A 27,911-nucleotide genomic window follows, 5' to 3' on the forward strand; every position below is an offset into this window, starting at 1 on the left:
CTGCCATACGCTTAGTGCTGCTCAGTACGCTGCGAAGTGCCTACAGCATGGTGACTCCCAGTGGAATAGCACTAGCACGTCATTAATTAATATCAGCCATGAAGATAATGAAGCTCACAGTGGGCATCGGTTTCTGCCTCCCCGGAGAGGAGAGGGCGGGTGCTGGGCATCTGCGTCGCCGGCTCCCAAAATATGTCCCGAGACAATTTGCAGAATCTGTCAGGCAGGTAAAGGACAGGAAAATCACAGCTATCAGTACATGTAGTTATGGAGAAGAGCCACAAGGGGGGGCTCAAACACAGCACATAAACTTCATAAGGCAAATCCACTATGCGTTGGAAGTAGAGCCTGCAGTAAATATTAAATGCCCAGGTGCTGTACCCTGATCAGTGGTGGAACCTATAATACATAGGACCATCAGGTTTATAGAAGAATAGAGTCCTCCAGACAAGGCAGGCAGCAGGAGGAGTCCGGGCGGGAGCAAGACCTCACTCACCGCCAGTCCCAAGATGGCGCCCGCCAGCCACACTCCCTCAGCGTCTCCAGCAGCGGATCCGGCAGCAGGGGGAGACAGGACACAGCACGGCCAGGGCAGTGGGCACCGCTGAACACGCTCCGGGGGAGGACACGATCCGCGGCTCAATCAGCCAGGAGTGCAGGGCGGGTGGGTGTCGTGACCTCCGCCAACCACAATATGGCGCCCGGCGGAGAGTCACAGTCAGCAGCTCCACAGCAGGTATCCAGGACCCGTGGGGGACCAAGTCTCCAGGCGCACATGGCAGCGGGGCTCAGCGGTATGCCCCCAGGTAACAGAGGGGCAGCAGGACAGCTGGGGGGCAGAAGCAGGGTCACGGATCCGGGCAGAGGAGAAATGAAGATGGCGCTGGCCGCATGCAGGCCGGTCCCGGCCAGGAGAGCACGGCACTCTGAAATGCCTCTAACAGGGGAGCAGGGCACAGAATCCGTCCTCAGCCCGTCCCAGAGCAGTCAGGCCCCTCAGATATTAGTATTGGGCCCAGTGGGCATTCATACAGGGCAGCAGGGTACTTTGCAGGAGATTTCAGGCGGGGGAGATAGGAGATCACGTCCTACTCCATTTCCAGCTAGGCCACGCCCCTCTGAGTATTTTTTTTGAAGGGCCATCCTGCGTGACACTGCAGTGCTACTCCTAGATGGGCCAGGTGTTTGTGTCGGCCACTTGGGTCGCTTAGCTTAGTCACACAGCTACCTCATTGCACCTCTTTTTTTCTTTGCGTCATGTGCTGTTTGGGGAGTATTTTTTTGAAGGGCCATCCTGCATGACACTGCAGTGCCACTCTTAGATGGGCCAGGTGTTTGTGTCGGCCACTTGGGTCGCTTAGCTTAGTCATCCAGCGACCTTGGTGCAAATTTTAGGACTAAAAATAATATTGTGAGGTGTTCAGAATAGACTGGAAATTAGTGTAAATTATGGTTATTGAGGTTAATAATACTATGGGATCCATCCCAAATTCTATGATTTACCGTATATACTCGAGTATAAGTCGACCCGAATATAAGCCGAGGCACCTAATTTTACCACAAAAAACTGGGAAAATTACTGACTCTAGTATAAGCCTAGGGTGGGAAATGCACGGTGCCAGGGGTTTTCATGCTCAGGGTGTCATGCTCGTTGCCAGGGATTTTATGCGGTAGGTGTTATGCTTGTTGCCAGGGGGTAATGTTTGTTTCTAGGGTTGTGCCCCCAGTGCCACATATACCCCCAGTGACAGATAAAAACATGCCCCCGTTGCTTTGCCCCCAGTAGTTATGCCCCTTCTTTGCCCCCAGTATTTGTGCCCCCCTCTTTCATTGCCCACAGTAGTTATGACCCCTTTTTCTTTGCCCCAGTAGTTGTGGTGCCCCCTTTCTTTGCCCCCAGTAGTTGTTGTGCCCCCTTTCTTTGCCCCCAGTAGTTGTTGTGCCCCCTTTCTTTGCCCCCAGTAGTTGTTGTGCCCCCTTTGTTTGCCCCCTGTTACTGTGCCCCCTTTGCAGCTTACAAACATAAACACACACTAAAACAATACTTACCACTGCCCCGCTCCTGCTTCCCGACCGCTTCTTCTGCTGCTGCGCTGCTCCGCTCCGTCTGGCCGCCGCTCCATCTGTTCATCCGCTCCGTCTGGCCGCCGCTCCATCTGGATCCCCGCTCCGTCTGGCCGCCGCTCCATCTGGATCCCCGCTCCGTCTGGCCGCCGCTCCATCTGGTCGCCGCTCCGTCTGGCCGCCCGCGCCGGCGCCCGCTTCCCGGCACCCGATCATCTCTATGGGAGAGACGTCATGACGTCTCTCCCATAGCAACGCCGCACAGACACTAGAGGTCAATAATGACCTCTAGTGTCTGTCCCTGGAGCCGGCTGCAGCGGACGCCCACACAGCCCACGGCGTCTGCTGCAGCCGTTGACTCGAGTATAAGCCGAGGGGGGCTTTTTCAGCATAGAAAACTGTGCTGAAAAAGTCGGCTTATACTCGAGTATATACGGTAAGCTGTTTTTTAGGGTTTTTTGAAAAAAACACCCGAATCCAAAACACACCCGAATCCGACAAAAAAATTTCAGGGATGTTTTGCCAAAACGCGTTCGAACCCAAAACACGGCCGCGGAACCGAACCCAAAACCAAAACACAAAACGCCCGAAAAATTTCCGGTGCACATCACTAATAAATACACACGCACACACACACATTGATATATATATATATATATATATATATATATATATATATATATATATCAGACACAAATATAAATACACACACACACACATATATATATATATATATATATATATATATATACAGGTTGAGTATCCCATATTCATATATTCCGAAATACGTAATATTCCGAAATACTGACTTTTTTGACTGAGAGTTAGATAGTGAAACCTTTGTTTTCTGATGGCTCAATGTACACAAACTTTGTTTAATACACACAGTTATTAAAAATATTGTATTAAATGACCTTCAGGCTGTGTGTATAAGGTGTATATGAAACATAAATGAATTATGTGAATTAGAGATGTGCACTTGAAATTTTTCGGGTTTTGTGTTTTGGTTTTGGGTTCGGTTCCGCGGCCGTGTTTTGGGTTCGGTTCCGCGACCGTGTTTTGGGTTCGACCGCGTTTTGGCAAAACCTCACCGAATTTTTTTTGTCGGATTCGGGTGTGTTTTGGATTCGGGTGTTTTTTTCAAAAAACACTAAAAAACAGCTTAAATCATAGAATTTGGGGGTCATTTTGATCCCAAAGTATTATTAACCTCAAAAACCATAATTTCCACTCATTTTCAGTGTATTCTGAATACCTCACACCTCACAATATTATTTTTAGTCCTAAAATTTGCACCTAGGTCGCTGGATGACTAAGCTAAGCGACCCTAGTGGCCGACACAAACACCGGGCCCATCTAGGAGTGGCACTGCAGTGTCACGCAGGATGGCCCTTCCAAAAAACACTCCCCAAACAGCACATGACGCAAAGAAAAAAAGAGGCGCAATGAGGTAGCTGTGTGAGTAAGATAAGCAACCCTAGTGGCCGACACAAACACCTGGCCCATCTAGGAGTGGCACTGCAGTGTCACGCAGGATGGCCCTTCCAAAAAACACTCCCCAAACAGCACATGACGCAAAGAAAAAAAGAGGCGCAATGAGGTAGCTGTGTGAGTAAGATAAGCGACCCTAGTGGCCGACACAAACACCGGGCCCATCTAGGAGTGGCACTGCAGTGTCACGCAGGATGGCCCTTCCAAAAAACACTCCCCAAACAGCACATGACGCAAAGAAAAAGGCGCAATGAGGTAGCTGTGTGAGTAAGATAAGCGACCCTAATGGCCGACACAAACACCGGGCCCATCTAGGAGTGGCACTGCAGTGTCACGAAGGATGGCCCTTCCAAAAAACACTCCCCAAACAGCACATGACGCAAAGAAAAAAAGAGGCGCAATGAGGTAGCTGTGTGAGTAAGATAAGCGACCCTAGTGGCCGACACAAACACCGGGCCCATCTAGGAGTGGCACTGCAGTGTCATGCAGGATGGCCCTTCCAAAAAACACTCCCCAAACCTGCACATGACGCAAAGAAAAATTAAAGAAAAAAGAGGTGCAAGATGGAATTGTCCTTGGGCCCTCCCACCCACCCTTATGTTGTATAAACAGGACATGCACACTTTAACCAACCCATCATTTCATTGACAGGGTCTGCCACACGACTGTGACTGAAATGACGGGTTGGTTTGGACCCCCACCAAAAAAGAAGCAATTAATCTCTCCTTGCACAAACTGGCTCTACAGAGGCAAGATGTCCACCTCATCATCATCCTCCGATATATCACCGTGTACATCCCCCTCCTCACAGATTATCAATTCGTCCCCACTGGAATCCACCATCTCAGCTCCCTGTGTACTTTGTGGAGGCAATTGCTGCTGGTCAATGTCTCCACGGAGGAATTGATTATAATTCATTTTAATGAACATCATCTTCTCCACATTTTCTGGATGTAACATCGTATGCCGATTGCTGACAAGGTGAGCGGTGGCACCAAACACTCTTTCGGAGTACACACTTGTGGGAGGGCAACTTAGGTAGAATAAAGCCAGTTTGTGCAAGGGCCTCCAAATTGCCTCTTTTTCCTGCCAGTATAAGTACGGACTGTGTGACGTGCCTACTTGGATGCGGTCACTCATATAATCCTCCACCATTCTTTCAATGGTGAGAGAATCATATGCAGTGACAGTAGACGACATGTCCATAATCGTTGTCAGGTCCTTCAGTCCGGACCAGATGTCAGCATCAGCAGTCGCTCCAGACTGCCCTGCATCACCGCCAGCGGGTGGGCTCGGAATTCTGAGCCTTTTACTCGCACCCCCAGTTGCGGGAGAATGTGAAGGAGGAGATGTTGACAGGTCGCGTTCCGCTTGACTTGACAATTTTCTCACCAGCAGGTCTTTCAACCCCAGCAGACTTGTGTCTGCCGGAAAGAGAGATCCAAGGTAGGCTTTAAATCTAGGATCGAGCATGGTGGCCAAAATGTAGTGCTCTGATTTCAACAGATTGACCACCCGTGAATCCTTGTTAAGCGAATTAAGGGCTCCATCCACAAGTCCCACATGCCTAGCGGAATCGCTCCGTGTTAGCTCCTCCTTCAATGTCTCCAGCTTCTTCTGCAAAAGCCTGATGAGGGGAATGACCTGACTGGCAGTGTCTGAACTGACTTCACGTGTGGCAAGTTCAAAGGGCATCAGAACCTTGCACAATGTTGAAATCATTCTCCACTGCGCTTGAGACAGGTGCATTCCACCTCCTATATCGTGCTCAATTGTATAGGCTTGAATGGCCTTTTGCTGCTCCTCCAACCTCTGAAGCATATAGAGGGTGGAATTCCACCTTGTTACCACTTCTTGCTTCAGATGATGGCAGGGCAGGTTCAGTAGTTTTTGGTGGTGCTCCAGTCTTCTGTACGTGGTGCCTGTACGCCGAAAGTGTCCCGCAATTCTTCTGGCCACCGACAGCATCTCTTGCACGCCCCTGTCGTTTTTTAAAAGATTCTGCACCACCAAATTCAAGGTATGTGCAAAACATGGGACGTGCTGGAATTTGCCCATATTTAATGCACACACAATATTGCTGGCGTTGTCCGATGCCACAAATCCACAGGAGAGTCCAATTGGGGTAAGCCATTCCGCGATGATCTTCCTCAGTTGCCGTAAGAGGTTTTCAGCTGTGTGCGTATTCTGGAAAGCGGTGATACAAAGCGTAGCCTGCCTAGGAAAGAGTTGGCGTTTGCGAGATGCTGCTACTGGTGCCGCCGCTGCTGTTCTTGCGGCGGGAGTCCATACATCTACCCAGTGGGCTGTCACAGTCATATAGTCCTGACCCTGCCCTGCTCCACTTGTCCACATGTCCGTGGTTAAGTGGACATTGGGTACAACTGCATTTTTTAGGACACTGGTGAGTCTTTTTCTGACGTCCGTGTACATTCTCGGTATCGCCTGCCTAGAGAAGTGGAACCTAGATGGTATTTGGTAACGGGGGCACACTACCTCAAGAAATTGTCTAGTTCCCTGCGAACTAACGGCGGATACCGGACGCACGTCTAACACCAACATAGTTGTCAAGGCCTCAGTTATCCGCTTTGCAGCAGGATGACTGCTGTGATATTTCATCTTCCTCGCAAAGGACTGTTGGACAGTCCATTGCTTACTGGAAGTAGTACAAGTGGTCTTCCGACTTCCCCTCTGGGATGACCATCGACTCCCAGCAGCAACAACAGCAGCGCCAGCAGCAGTAGGCGTTACACGCAAGGATGCATCGGAGGAATCCCAGGCAGGAGAGGACTCGTCAGAATTGCCAGTGACATGGCCTGCAGGACTATTGGCATTCCTGGGGAAGGAGGAAATTGACACTGAGGGAGTTGGTGGGGTGGTTTGCGTGAGCTTGGTTACAAGAGGAAGGGATTTACTGGTCAGTGGACTGCTTCCGCTGTCACCCAAAGTTTTTGAACTTGTCACTGACTTATTATGAATGCGCTGCAGGTGACGTATAAGGGAGGATGTTCCGAGGTGGTTAACGTCCTTACCCCTACTTATTACAGCTTGACAAAGGCAACACACGGCTTGACACCTGTTGTCCGCATTTCTGTTGAAATACTTCCACACCGAAGAGCTGATTTTTCTGGTATTTTCACCAGGCATGTCAATGGCCATATTCCTCCCACGGACAACAGGTGTCTCCCCGGGTGCCTGACTTAAACAAACCCCCTCACCATCAGAATCCTCCTGGTCAATTTCCTCCCCAGCGCCAGCAACACCCATATCCTCCTCATCCTGGTGTACTTCAACACTGACATCTTCAATCTGACTATCAGGAACTGGACTGCGGGTGCTCCTTCCAGCACTTGCAGGGGGCGTGCAAATGGTGGAAGGCGCATGCTCTTCACTTCCAGTGTTGGGAAGGTCAGGCATCGCAACCGACACAAACTCTCCTTGTGGATTTGGGATTTCGAAGAACGCACAGTTCTTTGCGGTGCTACTGCTTTTGCCATCTTGAGTCTTTTCATTTTTCTAGCGAGAGGCTGAGTGCTTCCATCCTCATGTGAAGCTGAACCACTAGCCATGAACATAGGCCAGGGCCTCAGCCGTTCCTTGCCACTCCGTGTGGTAAATGGCATATTGGCAAGTTTACGCTTCTCCTCCGACAATTTTATTTTAGGTTTTGGAGTCCTTTTTTTACTGATATTTGGTGTTTTGGATTTTACATGCTCTGTACTATGACATTGGGCATCGGCCTTGGCAGACGACGTTGCTGGCATTTCATCGTCTCGGCCATGACTAGTGGCAGCAGCTTCAGCACGAGGTGGAAGTGGATCTTGATCTTTCCCTAATTTTGGAACCTCAACATTTTTGTTCTCCATATTTTAATAGGCACAACTAAAAGGCACCTCAGGTAAACAATGGAGATGGATGGATACTAGTATACTTATGGATGGACTGCCGAGTGCCGACACAGAGGTAGCTACAGCCGTGGACTACCGTACTGTGTCTGCTGCTAATATAGACTGGATGATAATGAGATGAAATCAATATAATATCACTAGTACTGCAGCCGGACAGGTATGTATATTTATTATGTAATGACTGATGACGGACCTGCTGGACACTGTCAGCTCAGCAGCACCGCAGACTGCTACAGTAAGCTACTATAGTAGTATGTATAAAGAAGAAAAAAAAAAAACACGGGTAGGTGGTATACAATTATGGATGGACTGCCGAGTGCCGACACAGAGGTAGCTACAGCCGTGGACTACCGTACTGTGTCTGCTGCTAATATAGACTGGATGATAATGAGATGAAATCAATATAATATCACTAGTACTGCAGCCGGACAGGTATGTATATTTATTATGTAATGACTGATGACGGACCTGTTGGACACTGTCAGCTCAGCAGCACCGCAGACTGCTACAGTAAGCTACTATAGTAGTATGTATAAAGAAGAAAGAAAAAAAAAAAACACGGGTAGGTGGTATACAATTATGGATGGACTGCCGAGTGCCGACACTGAGGTAGCTACAGCCGTGGACTACCGTACTGTGTCTGCTGCTAATATAGACTGGATGATAATGAGATGAAATCAATATAATATCACTAGTACTGCAGCCGGACAGGTATGTATATTTATTATGTAATGACTGATGACGGACCTGCTGGACACTGTCAGCTCAGCAGCACCGCAGACTGCTACAGTAAGCTACTATAGTAGTATGTATAAAGAAGAAAGAAAAAAAAAAAAACACGGGTAGGTGGTATACAATTATGGATGGACTGCCGAGTGCCGACACAGAGGTAGCTACAGCCGTGGACTACCGTACTGTGTCTGCTGCTAATATAGACTGGATGATAATGAGATGAAATCAATATAATATCACTAGTACTGCAGCCGGACAGGTATGTATATTTATTATGTAATGACTGATGACGGACCTGCTGGACACTGTCAGCTCAGCAGCACCGCAGACTGCTACAGTAAGCTACTATAGTAGTATGTATAAAGAAGAAAAAAAAAAAAAAACACGGGTAGGTGGTATACAATTATGGATGGACTGCCGAGTGCCGACACAGAGGTAGCTACAGCCGTGGACTACCGTACTGTGTCTGCTGCTAATATAGACTGGATGATAATGAGATGAAATCAATATAATATCACTAGTCCTGCAGCTGGACAGGTATGTATATTTATTATGTAATGACTGATGACGGACCTGCTGGACACTGTCAGCTCAGCAGCACCGCAGACTGCTACAGTAAGCTACTATAGTAGTATGTATAAAGAAGAAGAAAAAAACCACGGGTAGGTGGTATACAATTATGGATGGACTGCCGAGTGCCGACACTGAGGTAGCTACAGCCGTGGACTACCGTACTGTGTCTGCTGCTAATATAGACTGGATGATAATGAGATGAATTCAATATAATATCACTAGTACTGCAGCCGGACAGGTATGTATATTTATTATGTAATGACTGATGACGGACCTGCTGGACACTGTCAGCTCAGCAGCACCGCAGACTGCTACAGTAAGCTACTATAGTAGTATGTATAAAGAAGAAATAAAAAATAAAAAACCATGGGTAGGTGGTATACAATTATGGATGGACTGCCGAGTGCCGACACTGAGGTAGCTACAGCCGTGGACTACCGTACTGTGTCTGCTGCTAATATAGACTGGATGATAATGAGATGAAATCAATATAATATCACTAGTACTGCAGCCGGACAGGTATGTATATTTATTATGTAATGACTGATGACGGACCTGCTGGACACTGTCAGCTCAGCAGCACCGCAGACTGCTACAGTAAGCTACTATAGTAGTATGTATAAAGAAGAAAAAAAAACAACACGGGTAGGTGGTATACAATTATGGATGGACTGCCGAGTGCCGACACAGAGGTAGCTACAGCCGTGGACTACCGTACTGTGTCTGCTGCTAATATAGACTGGATGATAATGAGATGAAATCAATATAATATCACTAGTCCTGCAGCCGGACAGGTATGTATATTTATTATGTAATGACTGATGACGGACCTGCTGGACACTGTCAGCTCAGCAGCACCGCAGACTGCTACAGTAAGCTACTATAGTAGTATGTATAAAGAAGAAAGAAGAAAAAAAACCACGGGTAGGTGGTATACAATTATGGATGGACTGCCGAGTGCCGACACAGAGGTATCTACAGCCGTGGACTACCGTACTGTGTCTGCTGTTAATATAGACTGGATGATAATGAGATGAAATCAATATAATATCACTAGTACTGCAGCCGGACAGGTATGTATATTTATTATGTAATGACTGATGACGGACCTGCTGGACACTGTCAGCTCAGCAGCACCGCAGACTGCTACAGTAAGCTACTATAGTAGTATGTATAAAGAAGAAAGAAAAAAAAAACCCACGGGTAGGTGGTATACAATTATGGATGGACTGCCGAGTGCCGACACTGAGGTAGCTACAGCCGTGGACTACCGTACTGTGTCTGCTGCTAATATAGACTGGATGATAATGAGATGAAATCAATATAATATCACTAGTACTGCAGCCGGACAGGTATGTATATTTATTATGTAATGACTGATGATGGACCTGCTGGACACTGTCAGCTCAGCAGCACCGCAGACTGCTACAGTAAGCTACTATAGTAGTATGTATAAAGAAGAAAAAAAAAAAACACGGGTAGGTGGTATACAATTATGGATGGACTGCCGAGTGCCGACACAGAGGTAGCTACAGCCGTGGACTACCGTACTGTGTCTGCTGCTAATATAGACTGGATGATAATGAGATGAAATCAATATAATATCACTAGTCCTGCAGCCGGACAGGTATGTATATTTATTATGTAATGACTGATGACGGACCTGCTGGACACTGTCAGCTCAGCAGCACCGCAGACTGCTACAGTAAGCTACTATAGTAGTATGTATAAAGAAGAAAGAAAAAAAAAAACCACGGGTAGGTGGTATACAATTATGGATGGACTGCCGAGTGCCGACACAGAGGTAGCTACAGCCGTGGACTAACGTACTGTGTCTGCTGCTAATATAGACTGGATGATAATGAGATGAAATCAATATATATGTATATATAATATCACTAGTACTGCAGCCGGACAGGTATATATATTTATTATGTAATGACTGATGACGGACCTGCTGGACACTGTCAGCTCAGCAGCACCGCAGACTGCTACAGTAAGCTACTATAGTAGTATGTATAAAGAAGAATGAAAAAAAAAAAACACGGGTAGGTGGTATACAATATTGTATATATATATATTATATACAATTATATATATATATATATATATATATTAAACTGGTGGTGATTGATTATTAAACTGGTGGTCAGGTCACTGGTCACACTACAGCAACTTGTAAGTAGTACTCCTAAGCAGACAATCACAAAATATATTATACTGGTGGTCAGTGTGGTCACAATGGCAGTGTGGCACTCTGGCAGCAAAAGTGTGCACTGTACGTTATATGTACTCCTGAGTCCTGCTCTCAGACTCTAACTGCTCCCCACTGTCAGTGTCTCCCCCACAAGTCAGATAATTAATACAGTCGCACTATCTATATCACTTCAGCAAGTAGTAGTAGTAGTACTCCTCCTAATGCTCCCCAAAATTACTACTACTGTGTCTCTCTCTACTGTCTCACTCTCTTCTCTAAACGGAGAGGACGCCAGCCACGTCCTCTCCCTATGAATCTCAATGCACGTGTGAAAATGGCGGCGACGCGCGGCTCCTTATATAGAATCCGAGTCTCGCGATAGAATCCGAGCCTCGCGAGAATCCGACAGCGGGATGATGACGTTCGGGCGCGCTCGGGTTAACCGAGCAAGGCGGGAAGATCCGAGTCGCTCGGCCCCGTGTAAAAAAAACTGAAGTTCGGGCGGGTTCGGATTCAGAGGAACCGAACCCGCTCATCTCTAGTGTGAATGTAGACACACTTTGTTTAATGCACAAAGTTATAAAAAATATTGGCATAAATTACCTTCAGGCTGTGTGTATAAGGTGTATATGAAACATAAATACATTCTGTGCTTAGATTTAGGTCCCATCACCATGATATCTCACTATGGATGCAATTATTCCAAAATACGGAAAAATCCCATTTCCAAAGTACCTCTGGTCCCAAGCATTTTGGATAAGGGAGACTCAACCTGTATATATATATAAATATCTCCTTTCTTATGGGCGGCACTCAGAGACTATTCACACATTAGTTAAGTGCAAAAAAGACCCCACTGGGCCGTTTTATTTGTGACGTTTCGGGGTATAATCCCCTTCCTCAGACAACCAGAACCGTGAACAAACAGTGACATTTATAACAAAAACTAACCTGTGATCCTCCTCAGCAAACTCCGTGTGCATCCCATGCTCCCGGCCGCCGTCCCGCAGTGGCACTTCCGGCCGCGGGTCTCCCGTCGCGCCAGAAGTGACATCACCCCGTCCGGCCCCGGTAACCATGGGAACACACTGGAATAAGAAAACAGTGTGTGAATACTAACATGTTGCAATATACAAATCGTTATGACACCTAGTGCCAGCACTTAAGTGCCTGTTCAACGTTTCAATTTTACTTGTAAAATGTGCTTACCTTATATCCCTCACCAGAGTGATGTGTGCAACACCTGTTTGGCGGGGACCCACTCAGCCGCTGTGGCGCTAGGTGATGACGTCACTGCGTATTGCGCGGTGCACGTCGGTAGAGCCTATCACCATAGAAACCCGATTTGACACTCCTACATGTAAACAAAGCAGCATGTGTAGAAAAGCTGCTGTAGTATTCAGATACATATAGTATGGATGCAATCCTTATAAATGCATTATACAGATGATCAAAGGAACAGAAGGATATGGTACATACAGTATGAATACTACAATTTAGACAATCTATTATCTTATAACCGCTAATGGTGATATATGCAAGGGTACATCATGGTAAAATGCTATGATGGGCACATGTTAAGCTGGCATCATGCTGAAATATAATATAGTGGTTGATGTTACAGACACCAATAACGTCATCACATATAGCACGATGCACGTCAATGAATTCCATTATCATGATTACCCAGCATATTAATGCTGGATGCAAATAAAACAGTGCCAAATGGAAGAAACCTAAGTAATACACATAAACATGAAGGAAACTACCATAGAGTGTTCTAGCCTCCGTTCGAAATCAGAACAGAGGCACAACTATATGTGTAGACCAGAGATATAATGACGATCTTCATACGTGAAGTATGTTACAGGACTGTGGTCCAAAGCTCTAGGGATATATACTAGAGCAAATCATCAAATAGAGAAGAGAAAAAATTGACCATGGCATACTGTGGATATCCAAAGTCCCACATCAATAATTAGAAAAAACATGCTAATGGTAGGGATTCGTTCAGTCCTCTTGGTGTGATCACATCCAGTTTTTGTATCCACCTAGATTCACATCTTAAGAGGGCCTTATGCCTATCTCTGCCTCTGACATTGGTGGGGATGTGATCTATCATACGGTACCGTAGACTTGCCAGGGAATGTTTAAAGGTTGCGAAGTGGCGTGCCACCGGCTGCTCACTGCTTCCTTTAGATAAGGTCATCCTTATGGCTGATCTATGGGCCGTCATTCTTTCTTTAAACTTTCTCTTCGTTTTGCCAACGTAACTTAGGCCGCAAGGGCAAATTATTTGATAAATCACAAAAGTGGATTTTGTGACCAAGGTGAGGGTGACAAAAGGTGTCTCCTGGAATAAGATGTTAGCACGTTGTGCAGGTGCACCTAAAACAACCTCATTTGCGGGTTGCAAACAAGGTCATTTTTTCAGGTTTGATTTTAGATGAAATGTCCGTTTTGACTAACATTTCTCTGAGATTTCTAGATCGTTGATAACAAGGCATAATACTGGTGTTCTGTAAATTCAACTTGTTGTCGGTTTGAATAAGGTGCCAATGTTTTTTGGTGATTTTATTCGTCTCCTCAGAGGCAATGTTAAAGGTGCTTTTCCAAGGCAATTTTGGTACTGTAGTTTCTTTCACTTTCTTCTGAAGTAATGTGTTTCTACTCATTGATAATACTTTAGATTTGGTCTCATATAGTTGTTTAGAATCATACCCTCGCAATATGAATCGACTGATAAGGTCATCTATTTGAGCTGCTGCCCTCTTTACATCTGAATTAATCCTGTGGATCCTTATCATTTGGGAATATAGAAGGCCCAATTTAACTCCTTTGGGATGGCAAATGGAATTATGAAGAAAAGTGTTCCTGTCTGTTGGTTTTGAGAACACTGTGGTGTTGATGCTTTAATTTTCAAGAGAGATCTTAACATCCAGAAAATCTATGGTGTTTAAATCCATTTTGTAAACCAATTTCAAAGGGCTGGTGGACGCATTATGGGCATCCAAGATGTTCTGCAATGTTGCTTGTGGGCCCTTCCATATGATGAATAGGTCATCTATAAATCTCTTGTACAGCATGATATTAGATGAAATATTTATCCTGATGACAATGTTCTAAGTAAAATTGAAACGTTGAACAGACGGACAGTGGTGACTTTTGTTCCTGTAAGCCTGAGTGCCGCACCAGGGAACTCAGCACGTGTAATTGGAGTACCGGACCTGTTAGGCGCCGAGGGTCCGCTCGTCAGTGCGGCCCGGCGCCTAGCAACGCTGGACGCCGGGCGCACGGAGCCGCACAGACCCTAGCAACGGGGACGCCACTGTCGGACCGCGTTCCCCGTTGCTGGGTCTAAGTTAATCACCTCACTGGTTCCTGGCCGTGCAGCATGCAGCTGCACGGCATGTTGTAATTAGCCCTGTCTGGCTCCTGATTGGAGGGCTCCCATTTAAAGGCACTCTCAGGACTTCTCACAGACGCCGGTAATAGCTTCCTGTTTGCTGTGTCAGTTGCAGAGAGTTTTCCAGTCCTGTTCTATCCGGTCGTTCCTGTCCTCAGTGGTCCAGTACTCGGAAGTTGTCATCTTTTCCTGGAGTCCAGACCGAGCACCTTTAACATCCTGTGGTGTTCGTGAGTCGCGGCGTAGCCGTGTGTTGCGGCTTGACCGCTTACTACTTATTATTTGGTTATATTGTGTTTCGGAGCTTTTTGCGGAGGATTCCGCTCCCACAAATCCACTCTGGTATCCAGCGGTGCTGGATAGGAGTAACGGATTAGTGGATTTTTGGTTGTCCTTTTCCCTGGCGGTTTGTCCGCACATACTTCTGGTTTAAGTTAGTTAGCTTGTAGCCCCTGGCCTGGTTGCTTAGTCAGAGGGCCCCTTGTTATCACCCTGTCTCGGATTTCCCTTTGTCTCCCATTAAGACCTGAGGGGGCATCGGAGTTGGGCAGACATAATCCGCCCTTCAAACGCGGCTGCCATGGGCTCAAGCAACCATAGTCTCGCAGGGGATTTCTGATAACACGGGCGAGACAACGGAGTTAGGGCGCCAGGGGTTACTAGGCTTTCCCGCTCCCGTAACCAGCATTTCCTTCCAGTACTCTGGCCTCTGTCATAAGATCACCTCTGGTCAGAAGTACTGGAATCATAACATTATTACCGGCCTGACCAAAACTTAAAATTAAACAGGGTTTGATTTTTTCCCTTATTCAGTTTAGAAGATTTGTCGGCCTCATGAATCCCACTGGTTTAGGGCCAAATCCTGGCCAGCTTCTAGTTAGCCAGATTCAAGAACTTACTCAGATGGTTCAGGATCTTTCCCTTCGGGTGAGGTCACAGGAAGATCTTTTACGGACTTCCCCGAGGGTCGTTCCTGAACCGAAAATGCATTTGCCTGACCGTTTTTCTGGTGATAGGAAGCAGTTTTTTAATTTTAAAGAGTCTTGTAAACTTTATTTTCGTTTAAGACCAGTCTCCTCAGGTACGGAATCTCAGCGGGTCGGAATTATTATTTCTTTACTTCAGGGGGATCCCCAGACCTGGGCTTTTGGTTTAAGAACAGAGGATCCGGCATTGTTGTCTGTAGACGCCTTTCTGGGGTCTTTAGGGCTATTGTATGATGACCCTGATAGAGAGGCATCCGCCGAGAGTCAGTTACGTGCTCTCAGACAGGGTAGGAATCCCGCAGAGATTTATTGTACGGAGTTTCGCCGTTGGTCGAACGACTGTGGATGGAATGACCCAGCCCTACGCAGTCAGTTTCGCCTCGGCTTATCTGAGTCTATAAAAGACAGTCTCCTTCAGTATCCCGCTCCTGAGACTCTCGATAAACTCATGGAGCTTTCTATTAAGATTGATCGTCGTCTCAGAGAGCGGAGGGCTGAAAAAGGAGCACCTGTCGGGTCTACCCCTTGTGTTTTTTCCATTCCTGTGGACATAGAGGAGCCCATGCAGATGGGTCTCTCCAAGCTGTCTCCTGAAGAAAGAACCAGAAGGCAAAATTCTGGTCTTTGTTTGTACTGTGGGGGTAAAGGACATTTTGCCCGTAATTGTCCGAACAAGTCGGGAAACGCCTCGACCAAGTGAATTGTGAGCGGGTTCACTTTGGTCTGCAGCTTATCTCCTCGAATAATTCCCTGTTAGTCCCAGCTAAAGTTTCCTTTGGCAGCCTCTGTTCTTCGGTGCCGGCTTTCGTTGACAGTGGAGCTGCAGGGAACTTTATGGACTTAACGTGGGCCAAGGCCTTAGGTATTCCTCAGTTAACCTTGGGTAGGCATATCACCATGCATGGGTTAGATGGGAGTCCCTTATCCAATGGGGTTATTTCTCTCTGTACACCCCCTGTTCTACTTTCGGTAGGAGCTCTTCATTCCGAAAAAATTGAATTTTTCCTTACCCATTGCCCAGCAGTTCCAGTGGTTCTGGGTCACCCTTGGCTGGCCTTTCATAATCCCATCATTGATTGGCAGTCGGGGGAGATCTCACAATGGGGTACCATCTGTAATAAGGAATGTATTACGCTTCCCCTCAGAATTGCTGCTGTCATTCCCGCACCCATTCCTGTGGAATACCAGGATTTTGTTGATGTATTTTCCAAGGGCAATGCGGACATTCTGCCTCCCCATCGGCCTTATGATTGTGCTATTGAGCTAATTCCTGGTGCCACATTGCCAAAGGGAAGGTTATATGCATTGTCCGGACCAGAAACTGTGGCCATGAATGAGTATGTTAAAGAGAGCCTAGGGAAAGGATTTATCAGGCCATCTAAATCCCCTTTAAGTGCAGGCTTCTTCTTTGTGGAGAAGAAAGATGGATCACTCAGACCCTGCATTGACTTTAGAGCCTTGAATAAGATCTCAGTAAAAAATACTTACCCTTTGCCGCTGATTTCTGTCCTCTTTGATCAGCTACGTTCGGCTGTGATTTTTTCTAAGATTGAGCTGAGAGGAGCGTATAACCTCATCCGAATCAAGTCAGGAGATGAGTGGAAAACGGCATTCAGTACTCAATCGGGTCACTACGAGTATCTGGTTATGCCATTCGGCCTGTCTAACGCTCCGGTAGTTTTCCAGGATCTCATTAACGATGTGCTCCGTGATTTTCTTGGAAGATTCGTAGTCGTCTACTTAGACGATATCTTGATCTATTCTGACTCTATTGAACAACATGTTACCCAGGTGCGTCAGGTTCTTCAAAAATTACGTGAAAATCACCTATATGCCAAGCTGGAGAAGTGTGAATTTCATGTCACGGAGGTATCCTTTTTAGGGTACATTATTTCCCCTCGGGGATTCTGTATGGAACCAAAGAAGCTCCAAGCCATCCTTAGTTGGGCGCAACCCACCAACTTAAAAGCAATTCAGCACTTTTTAGGGTTTGCGAATTATTATAGAAGATTTATTCATTCTTTTTCCGACCTGGTTGCTCCCATTGTGGCACTGACTAAGAAGGGAGCGGATCCAACCAACTGGTCACGTGAAGCTGAAGTATCTTTTCAGGCCTTGAAACAAGCCTTCATCTCAGCCCCAGTCCTCAGACATCCCAACCCAGAATTGCCTTTCATTGTTGAGATTGATGCCTCGGAGGTTGGAGTAGGGGCTATCCTGTCTCAGAAGGATCCGGACTCTCTAGAATTACATCCTTGTGCCTTTATGTCCAGGAAATTCTCTTCTGCTGAATCCAACTACGATGTTGGTAACCGGGAATTACTGGCTATTAAATGGGCTTTCGAGGAGTGGAGGCATTGGCTTGAGGGAGCAACACATACCATTTCAGTTTTGACTGATCACAAAAATCTTCAGTACATCGAATCAGCTAAATGGCTGAATGCCCGGCAGGCTCGTTGGGCTTTATTTTTTACTCGTTTCAAGTTTTTTATCACCTTCAGGCCAGGTTCCAAGAATACCAAGGCGGATGCCCTGTCACGCAGTTTTCTTCCAGTTCATGATAACAGTCCTGTTACTCCCATACTTCCGTCTTCAGTCATTCGGGCAGGTCTCACACAAGATTTATTCACCCAGTTAAAGCAGCTTCAACATCAAGCTCCTGGAAATACTCCTGCTGGTCGTCTTTATGTCCCTGAGTTTTTGAGAGCAACTGTTTTGACTGAGTTTCATGATAGCAAAGTTGCCGGGCATCCGGGGATCTCTAAGACTTTGGAATTAGTCTCCCGCTCAGTATGGTGGCCTGGTCTTTCCAAAGACATTAAGGAGTTTGTTTTTTCTTGTCAAGTCTGTGCACAGCATAAAGTTCCCCGTTCCTTGCCTATTGGTCAACTTATGCCCTTAAATGTTCCTCTCAGGCCATGGTCTCATATTTCCATGGATTTTGTGGTAGACCTCCCTCTGTCAGCCGGATGCCGAGTCATATGGGTAGTAGTGGACCGTTTTAGCAAGATGGCCCATTTCATTGCTCTTCCCCGACTGCCATCTGCCCAGGGATTGGCAGTTTTGTTCCTCCGCCATGTTTTCAGACTCCATGGATTACCCACTGATATTGTTTCTGATCGGGGTCCACAATTCATTGCACAATTTTGGAAGTCTTGTTGTGCCTCATTAAAGATGAAATTGTCTTTAACGTCCGGCTACCATCCCCAATCCAACGGGCAGACTGAGCGAGTTAATCAATCATTAAAACAGTATTTGCGTTTGTACTCGGCCAAACTCCAAAATGATTGGTCCGAGTTTCTTCCTTTGGCGGAGTTTGCTTACAACAATGCCTGTCATTCCTCCACCAATGTGTCTCCATTTTTTACAGTTTTCGGTTTTCACCCCAGGGCTAATTCCTTTTTTCAACATTCCTCTGTCTCCTCGCTGACCTTGACCTCTCATCTCAGACTCATTTGGAGAAAAGTGCACCTTGCTCTCAGAAAAGCTGCATTTCGGGAGAAAAAAATTTCTGACAGGCTCCGGCGGCCTTGCACTTTTAAAGTAGGAGATAGGGTATGGTTGTCGACTCGCAACATTAAACTTCGACAAACCTCAGCCAGATTGGGCCCCAAATTTATTGGCCCATTTCATATTATAAAAAAAATCAATCCAGTTGCTTTCCGGTTACGTTTACCAAGAACTCTCCGGATCGGAAATACGTTCCATTGCTCCTTGTTGAAACCATACGTTTCTTCCAGTAGATTTCCTCGAAAGGTCTCTCAGGGGAAATCACCAGTAGATGTACAGGGTCAGCAGGAGTTCTTGGTGGAGAAGGTTCTCGATTCCAAGTTGTCCCGGGGTCGGCTTTATTTTCTGGTACATTGGAGAGGTTATGGTCCAGAAGAAAGGTCTTGGGTCCTGGATAAGGATCTCCATGCCCCGAGGCTCAAGAGGGCAATTTTTCGAGAATTTCCTCAGAAACCTGGCCTTAGGGGTTCCTTGACCCCTCCTCAAGGGGGGGGTACTGTTAGGCGCTGAGGGTCCGCTCGCCAGTGCGGCCCGGCGCCTAGCAACTAGGGACGCCGCATGCGGACAGCCGCCGGCTCCCTAGCAACGCTGGACGCCGGGCGCACGGAGCCGCACAGACCCTAGCAACGGGGACGCCACTGTCGGACCGCGTTCCCCGTTGCTGGGTCTAAGTTAATCACCTCACTGGTTCCTGGCCGTGCAGCATGCAGCTGCATGGCATGTTGTAATTAGCCCTGTCTGGCTCCTGATTGGAGGGCTCCCATTTAAAGGCACTCTCAGGACTTCTCACAGACGCCGGTAATAGCTTCCTGTTTGCTGTGTCAGTTGCAGAGAGTTTTCCAGTCCTGTTCTATCCGGTCGTTCCTGTCCTCAGTGGTCCAGTACTCGGAAGTTGTCATCTTTTCCTGGAGTCCAGACCGAGCACCTTTAACATCCTGTGGTGTTCGTGAGTCGTGGCGTAGCCGTGTGTTGCGGCTTGACCGCTTACTACTTATTATTTGGTTATATTGTGTTTCGGAGCTTTTTGCGGAGGATTCCGCTCCCACAAATCCACTCTGGTATCCAGCGGTGCTGGATAGGAGTAACGGATTAGTGGATTTTTGGTTGTCCTTTTCCCTGGCGGTTTGTCCGCACATACTTCAGGTTTAAGTTAGTTAGCTTGTAGCCCCTGGCCTGGTTGCTTAGTCCGAGGGCCCCTTGTTATCACCCTGTCTCGGATTTCCCTTTGTCTCCCATTAAGACCTGAGGGGGCATCGGAGTTGGGCAGACATAATCCGCCCTTCAAACGCGGCTGCCATGGGCTCAAGCAACCATAGTCTCGCAGGGGATTTCTGATAACACGGGCGAGACAACGGAGTTAGGGCGCCAGGGGTTACTAGGCTTTCCCGCTCCCGTAACCAGCATTTCCTTCCAGTACTCTGGCCTCTGTCATAAGATCACCTCTGGTCAGAAGTACTGGAATCATAACAGGACCCTTTGCAGCATATATATATATATATATCATACACATTCATAGTACATACATACACACTTCATGTACAGTACAAATATATGCAAATGAAGGGGGAAGAAAACAATTAACAAGTACACCAACTGCCCCAGCAACACCCCCCCCCCCCCCACCCCGTCACTTGGCGCGGTCCCGATGGTCCGTGTTGTGTTGCCGCTGGAGCCGGCCACGGGCAGCATCCACATCAGGCAGCAGCCACCTGTAATATGGGGAAGCTGCTGACGTCACTGTGTGCCCTCACATAATTATAAATGTGTATATATATAATACAAACATCCACATCATAAGAGGTAGCACTCAGAGGCTTGCAATCAGTCTATTTGGATACACGTTTTTCACTTGATTGCAAGCCTTTGAGTGCAGCCTCTTATGTTCTGTATGTCTGGTGGGATGACAACAGGGCCAGGGAACCCTTTTAGGGCTTCAGGAGTTCCGGGGACTGTGTGTTCTGTCAGGAGGGAGGGAGCTGCTGTACCTGAACTTCCAGCAGCTCTCATGATTGCACTAATACGGCCTCAGAGAGGCTCGAACATTGGAGCTGCTGGTGATGCGTTCCCTCTCACCCATTTGTTGCTGCTGGAAGAGCACCTGACAAGTGTCCTTAATGATTGTGAGGAGTTGGCAGCTTGTTAATAGCTGGAATATCACAAGACAGCTAAACATGCAGCTTTTAGCACAGGTAGTAATAAATTGAACTTGCTGCAATTTATGTAATTTTCCCGTGGATCAGCAAATAGAGAATGTATCCAGCAAATGTAGATCTTGGCATTTGTAGCCCAGCAGTTCTCTGACACACACTCATTATCTTAATATAATGTGGTGACAACCCTTTTTTCAAAACGTATTAAATCTGTACGAACAGGATTAATTTGATAAAATATAATAATAGTTGTATGGAATACACCCGCTGTGGTGCTTAATACTCACTGGGGCCCTCCTTCCCTGTCAAAGCCCCCATGTGTTCTGTACATTTTTAACTACTATGGGACCCTTACAGACTTTTGTTATGGGGCTCACAAATATATTGTTAAGACTCTAGTACAAACAGCGCAACATTTTTGTGCATACATGCTGGACGCTAGGACCCAGAGTCTGCAGGGAAGTCTGACCTCTACCCTGATGTGCTACTGCACATGTGCAGACTGCACCCCTTGTACTGTGTCACAGCTCCAGAAGTAAGATACCTGCTATTCACCATTGTTTATGACCACAACTGTTAACCTCTGCATTACCATTGTGTTCAATGGTTACTGCTGTTCACCTGCATCTGCTGTTTACCAAAAAATGTAGCTACCTACTTAATGACTATCAGTCACTTACATATCCGCTGTGTACAGTACCTACTGTGACCACTCCAAGGTTTAACCAATAGGCTATACAGGTTGAGTATCCCTTATCCAATATGCTTGGTACCAGAAGTATTTTGGATATCGGATTTTTCTGTATTTTGGAATACTTGCATACCATAAAGAGATATCATGACGATGGGACCTAAGTCTAAGCACAGAATGCATTTATGTTTCATATACATCTTATACACACAGCCTGAAGGTCATTTTAGACAATATTTTTAACAACTTTGTGCATTAAATAAAGCTTGTGTACATACACACAATTCATTTATGTTTCATATATACCTTATACACACAGCCTGAAGGTCATTTAATACAATATTTTTTATAATTTTGTGTATTAAACAAAGTTTGTGTACATTGAGCCATCAGAAAACCAAGTTTTCACTATCTCAGACTCACTCAAAAAATTCCGTATTTTGGAATATTACGTATTTCGGAATATTTGGATATGGGATACCCAACCTGTATCAATAAATATTACTCTTGTAGGGAAGACTAAATGGCCAAGTGGTTCTATCTTTTTAAGGTGTTAATGAAAAACTGGAACACAACAATGACCTGGAGTTTTCTCAAGTGATTAATCCGCCCCAAATAAGGTTCCAGTGCTGATTTTGTAGCTAAGATACTGCTCATAGGGCCTGATTCATGTTTGTGAGTAAAGCAAAAAGGCAAGCAACTGGGCAAAAGCATGGGTGGCAGGGACAGCATGCTTCCACATGATGTGGTTAATGTGGAGCAGCAGGTTTGTGCAGAGATGGCGCAATAAACAGCATGAGATCCAGTCCAGGTTTTCCAAGGGTCAGTGGTAAGCCGTGAACAAGGCTAATTAGCAGCACCTGACATCTGCCTTTAAAGTTGTGTCAGTGCAGATCCAAAGGGCTTCCGACGGTGAACCAATCACAGTAGGCTGGGGGTGTGGGGTTACCTTAGGGCGGAGGTTCTCAAACTCGGTCCTCGGGGGCACACACAGTGCATGTTTTGCAGGTCTCCCCACAGAATCGCAAGTGAAATAATTAGCTCCACCTGTGGACCTTTTAAAATGTGTCAGTGAGTAATTAATACACCTGTGCACCTGCTGGGATACCTGCAAAACATGCACTGTGCCCCCCGAGGACCGAGTTTGAGAACCTCTGCCTTAGGGAGTCATATGGATGTGTTACAAACTTTGCTTCAACTGTGAACTGCTATGCTGCAAAGTGTATGCTGTCTGAAGCTAACCTGATGCTGTTACCTGCCTAGGAATAAAGGAATCGCTGAACCTTTTAATCCAGCGTATGTGTTCCTTTTCACACATGCTGCACTGCAGGTGGGACAGCTATAACATGTGCAGAAAGAGATTGATTTGGGTGGGGTGTGTTCAAACCAAAATCTAAATTGCAGTGAAAAAATAAATCAAACATTTGGTGGTCATTCCGAGTTTGTTCTCTAGCTGTTTTCGTTCGCAGTGCAGCTATTAGGCAAAAAAGCAGCACTTCTGCGCATGCGTATGCAGCGCAATGCGCATGCACGGCGTACTTTCACAACTGCCAATGGTTTTTTACACAAGGTCTAGAAAAGCTTTTCAGTCGCACTGCTGGCCGCAGAGTGATTGACAGGAAAGGGGCGTTTCTGGGAGGTAACTGACCGTTTTCAGGGAGTAGGTCTGAAGCAACTCTGAAGCTGCTCAAAAATATTTTGGTGCCGCTCTGCGATTCTTTAGTTCGCACTTCTGCTAAACTAAGAAACACTCCCAGAGGGCGGCGGCTTAGCGTTTGCATGACTGCTAAAAGCAGTTAGCGAGCGAACAACTCGGAATGAGGGCCTTTGTCACAATTGGCCAGCCAATTCTCCAGATACTGTACGTCTATCTGAAAATAACAGCCAGTGACATACGGTTGCTTCAGCACATTGGATTCATCAGACATGGCACTGCCACAAGCAAAGAGAAAGAGTCAGTGCTACTGTATAACACTAGGTAGATCTTTGCTTCTACCTACTTACTGTACACAGTTATTAATATTTCACCAAATAGGTAACTTGAGCCACGCAGGGCCGTAGGTCAAAGAACAAAGAATATCAGAACTAGAAATTAGGTTTTAATTTCAAGAATAACTTCAAAGTTTACAGCTTGCTACATTCACTGTGAGTTTCTTTTTTTTATCTTCTGTTGTTTATAGTTTCGATTTGCAGATGGGCTGGATGTATTCTATATGATTACTGGATTCCTTGGAGCAATGATGAATGGTGTCTGCGACCCTGTAATGCTCATTGTGCTCGGCGACATGACTGACAGCATAGTGTGTTATAATTCATCTCTCCAAAATACATGTAAGATGAATTAATTCTATTTTATTAATTACAGATTTACTGCATTTTTGTAACCAAAAAATGAGTAGTTTTAAACTTAGAAAACTGTTTGTTATCTTTTTGATGGAAATGCTGAATAGGGATGCCAATCCCTGGATTGGGGACTGAAAAACGCTCAATCCCAGGATTCCCGGGATCATGGGATTGCAGTATGGATCCGTGTAGGGAGCAGGGAGAGAGGGTGTGGGGAGCATCAGGGGAGGGTGGGTGTAGGAAGTTGTAAGGAAGGGTGCAGGTAACAGGGAGGGTGGGTGTAGAGGGCAGTGAGGGAGGGTGAAGGGAACAGTGAGGGACGGTGTGTGTGTAGAGAGTAATGAGGGAGGGAGGGTGGGTGTAGGGAGCAGTGAGGGAGGATGCAGGAAACAGTGAGGTGGGTGTAGAGAACAGTGATGGTGGGTGCATGGGGTGCACAGCTAGGATGAATGTAGGGCGTGTGCTGCGTGCACTTACTATTAGAAGGGCAGTTATAGATATACAGTTACAGACAATGCGGGTGCTATTTCAAATGCAGTGCTGGCCACCAGCCAATCGAAGCTGGTGGTCCGGCAGCCAATGAGAAGCCAATACTACGCCCACTTTCCTGATCGGCTGCCAATCCGCCAGCTCCATCTGGCTGGTGGCTGGTGCTACATTTGAAATGCCATTAGCACTGTTAGTGACAGTGGCCCTCATTTTGACCTGATCGCACTCTGCAACTTTTTGCTGCCTGTGCGATCAGGTAGATGCCGCCTATGAGGAAGTGGATTTTTGGATAGCAAGGCTGCGTTTGCTTGTGCAGCCGAACCATGCAAAAAAGTTTTGTGCAGAAGAGGAGTAGGTCTGGACTTACTTACCTGTTGCGATCACTTTAGCAGGTCAGGTCCCGGAATTGACGTCAGACATCCACCCACCAAACGCCTCAATACGCCTGCTTTCGGATCTCCACTCCCAAAAAACTGTCGGTTGACGCCTCGGAACGCCTTCCTCCTGTTAATCACGGTGCAATCACAGCAGCGATTGTTTTCCTCTTTAATTCAGTCGCTGCCCGGTGTTCCCCGTCACCGGGCAGCGATGCACTTGCGCATTGCACCCGCTGCACATGCACATTCTTGACCTGTTCTCACGGCTGCGAAAAAAAGAAGCGTGCGAACGCGTCGAAATCACCCCTAGTGTCCATGGCTGCCTGCCTAAGCTCCATCCATATACCCGGGCAGCGTCTCAGCCAAGTGCTATGGTGCTAAGCACTGTCCAGCAAAACTGCGCATGCGCAACCTAATCCCGTGAATACCGGGATTGGAGGATCCAATCCTGGGATTCAAATCCCGGCATTTTTGTGCCAAAATCCTGGGATCCTGCCGATCCCGATCTCAATATTGGTCTCCCTAATTCTGACCATGGCTATGCATGCTCTTAAATTATAATACACTAGGTGATTCATCGCGCCCTACGGGCGCTCTTCACACCGTCGTTAGGGGCTACGCCCCGTTAACCGGGTGTAGCGGGGGGAGAGGTGGGTATGGGGGTGGAGTAAGGGGGGTGTCACGGGTGGGGGAGGGTGCGGTTTGCTGGTGTGGTGCATTTTGGGGAGGTGGTGGGTTTGAGGGTGCCCCGGTTGCAGGGGCAGGTGCTACAGGTAGGGGAGGGGTGGGGGTGCGGGAGCAGGGGTGCTGTGCGTAGGAGAGGGGCGGGGGTGCCATGGGTGGGGGGTTGGGAGCAGGGGTGATGTGGGTGTGGGAGGGCTGTGGGAGAAGCTGGTGTGGGAGTGACGTGGATGGGGGAGGGGGGGTGCTGGGGGTGGAGGGACAGCTGCGGAGGGGGGCAGGGGCTGGAGCAGTGGTGGTACAGTTGGGTGGTTGGAGGCAGCTGCTGGGGTTCCGAGGGTTGGGGCGGTGGTGCGGGTGGGGGAGGGGTGGGTGGGGGAGGGGTGGGTGCAGGATGGGGCAGTTGCGGTGGTGGCGCGGGTTGGGTGAAGGGTGCAGCAGGGGGGAGAGGTGGGTATGGGGGAGGGGTAGGGTTGCAGCGGGTGGGGGAGGGGCAGGGGGTGCTGCAGGTGTGGGAGCTATGGGTGGGGGCGTGAGTGCCGCGGGTGGGAGCGGATGTGCCCCCCCAGTAGTAGTAGCGTACTTATACATAATGCCCCCCCAATAGTAGTAGTGTCCTTATACATAATGCCCCCCAGTAGTAGTAGCAGTTATATGTAATGCCCCACAACAGTAATAGTAGCATCCTTATACGTAATGCCCCACCCGTAGTAGTAGCGTCCTTATACGTAATGCCCCCCAGTAGTAGTAGCAGTTATATGTAATGCCCCCCAACAGTAATAGTAGCGTCCTTATACGTAATGCCACCCTTGTAGTAGTAGCATCCTTATACATAATGTGCCCCCAGTAGTAGTACCGTCCTTATACATAATGCCCCCCCAGTAGTAGTAGCATCCTTACATGTAATGCCCTCCCAGTAGTAGCGTCCTTATATGTAATGCCCCCCAGTATTAGTAGCATCCTTATACGTAATACCCCCCTATATTAGTAGCGTCCTTGCATGTAATGGCCCCCCCAGCAGTGGCGTCCATAAAGTGCGCACACACAGACATACCTCACACACACACAATTCACACATATATACAAACACACACACCCCACCATATATATACACACACACCCACACACACACACCCCCACTATACACACACACACACACACACACACACACACACACCCACTATATACACACACGCACACACATCTCTCTCTCACCCTCCACTTACCAAGTCTGGCTGGCCGTCACTGCAATGCTGATTCCACCACTGTTCAGCTGTCTGGTCCCGTGTAGCTCCGCCCCTCTATTCAGTGTAGCTCCTCCCCTTCGTGGCGCCGTAGCTCCGCCCCCTTTTCGGGACCCGCACTGTACAGCACACAGCCCGCTGTCACAGGTGATTGGGGGGGGGAGGACAGGCACAGCAGCCGGCAGCTAGTGCCCATCCTCACCTCCTATACTGTAAGGTAGGGTCTTGCACCTGACTGCTGCTGGCGCTGGGTATGGGGTAGCTCCCTGCAGCAGATGCAGTTGACTCCGCCCAGCTCTGTGACTCCGCCCAGCGTTACGAGCACAGAGTCACAGACTAAGGCAAATATATAGGAGATGAGTGGTGTAAATATTTGGATAAACAGCTCTCTCACTCATCACCAGTAATAAAAAAATATATTTCACTACGGTGGCCATTTTAGGACATATCTATATCACTGACAAAATAATATACACATTGTGGTAATGCAGTTGCGGAAAGAGCATCCGTACTTCCCATAAGCACAGCACTATGTAATTACGTGTGCAACTATATCACGTTGGCGCGGCTAATCTTACATGCAATGCAAATGCACGTGTGTACGCAGCAAGTGTAAGATGAAGGAGGACACATCCGTACATCACATTTGCTTACACTGTATTCTTCTATCACATACTGCTATCCAGGCATTACACTGATCAGAATAAACCCAGCAGCAGCCCAGCCCTTGGCCAAAACCCCTGTGCTATCCTACTGAGAATACATCAGGATACCTTCTGTCATCTGTGGCTGCTTTTCTGTATGGCCACAGCAGCCTACATTCTACATACTAGCTTATGCTAATGTGAGAACCAGCCCATGTATTCTAACATCCATGTGTCTGCACGTTGCATGCCGAACCGGCCACTGTTTAACTGTCTGCATCCAGAACCATCACCATTAGTATCAATCTGGACATGCACTCACTGTAACAGGTATCCCATCTCTGCCACCTGCTACAGTAGTTGGCTTACAGGCTCATGACACTCCCACTAGATGGAACAGTTCCTTCTGCACGGTTACTGCCCAT

General features: G+C 47.2%; 1 protein-coding gene across 4 annotated transcripts in view; it reads left to right on the forward strand.

Moving 5' to 3' along the window:
* The window catches only part of LOC134927386 (ATP-binding cassette sub-family B member 5-like), a 328,704-nt gene that overhangs the window by 130,778 nt on the left and 170,015 nt on the right, over positions 1-27,911 (forward strand). For all 4 annotated transcript variants that reach the window (XM_063921756.1, XM_063921758.1, XM_063921759.1 and 1 more), the window contains one exon: positions 23,889-24,039. In XM_063921756.1, coding sequence (XP_063777826.1) covers positions 23,889-24,039 — 151 coding nt within the window. The remainder of the gene's footprint in view (positions 1-23,888; positions 24,040-27,911) is intronic.

This window comes from Pseudophryne corroboree, chromosome 5, assembly GCF_028390025.1.
Source record: "Pseudophryne corroboree isolate aPseCor3 chromosome 5, aPseCor3.hap2, whole genome shotgun sequence".
NCBI lineage: Eukaryota > Metazoa > Chordata > Amphibia > Anura > Myobatrachidae > Pseudophryne > Pseudophryne corroboree.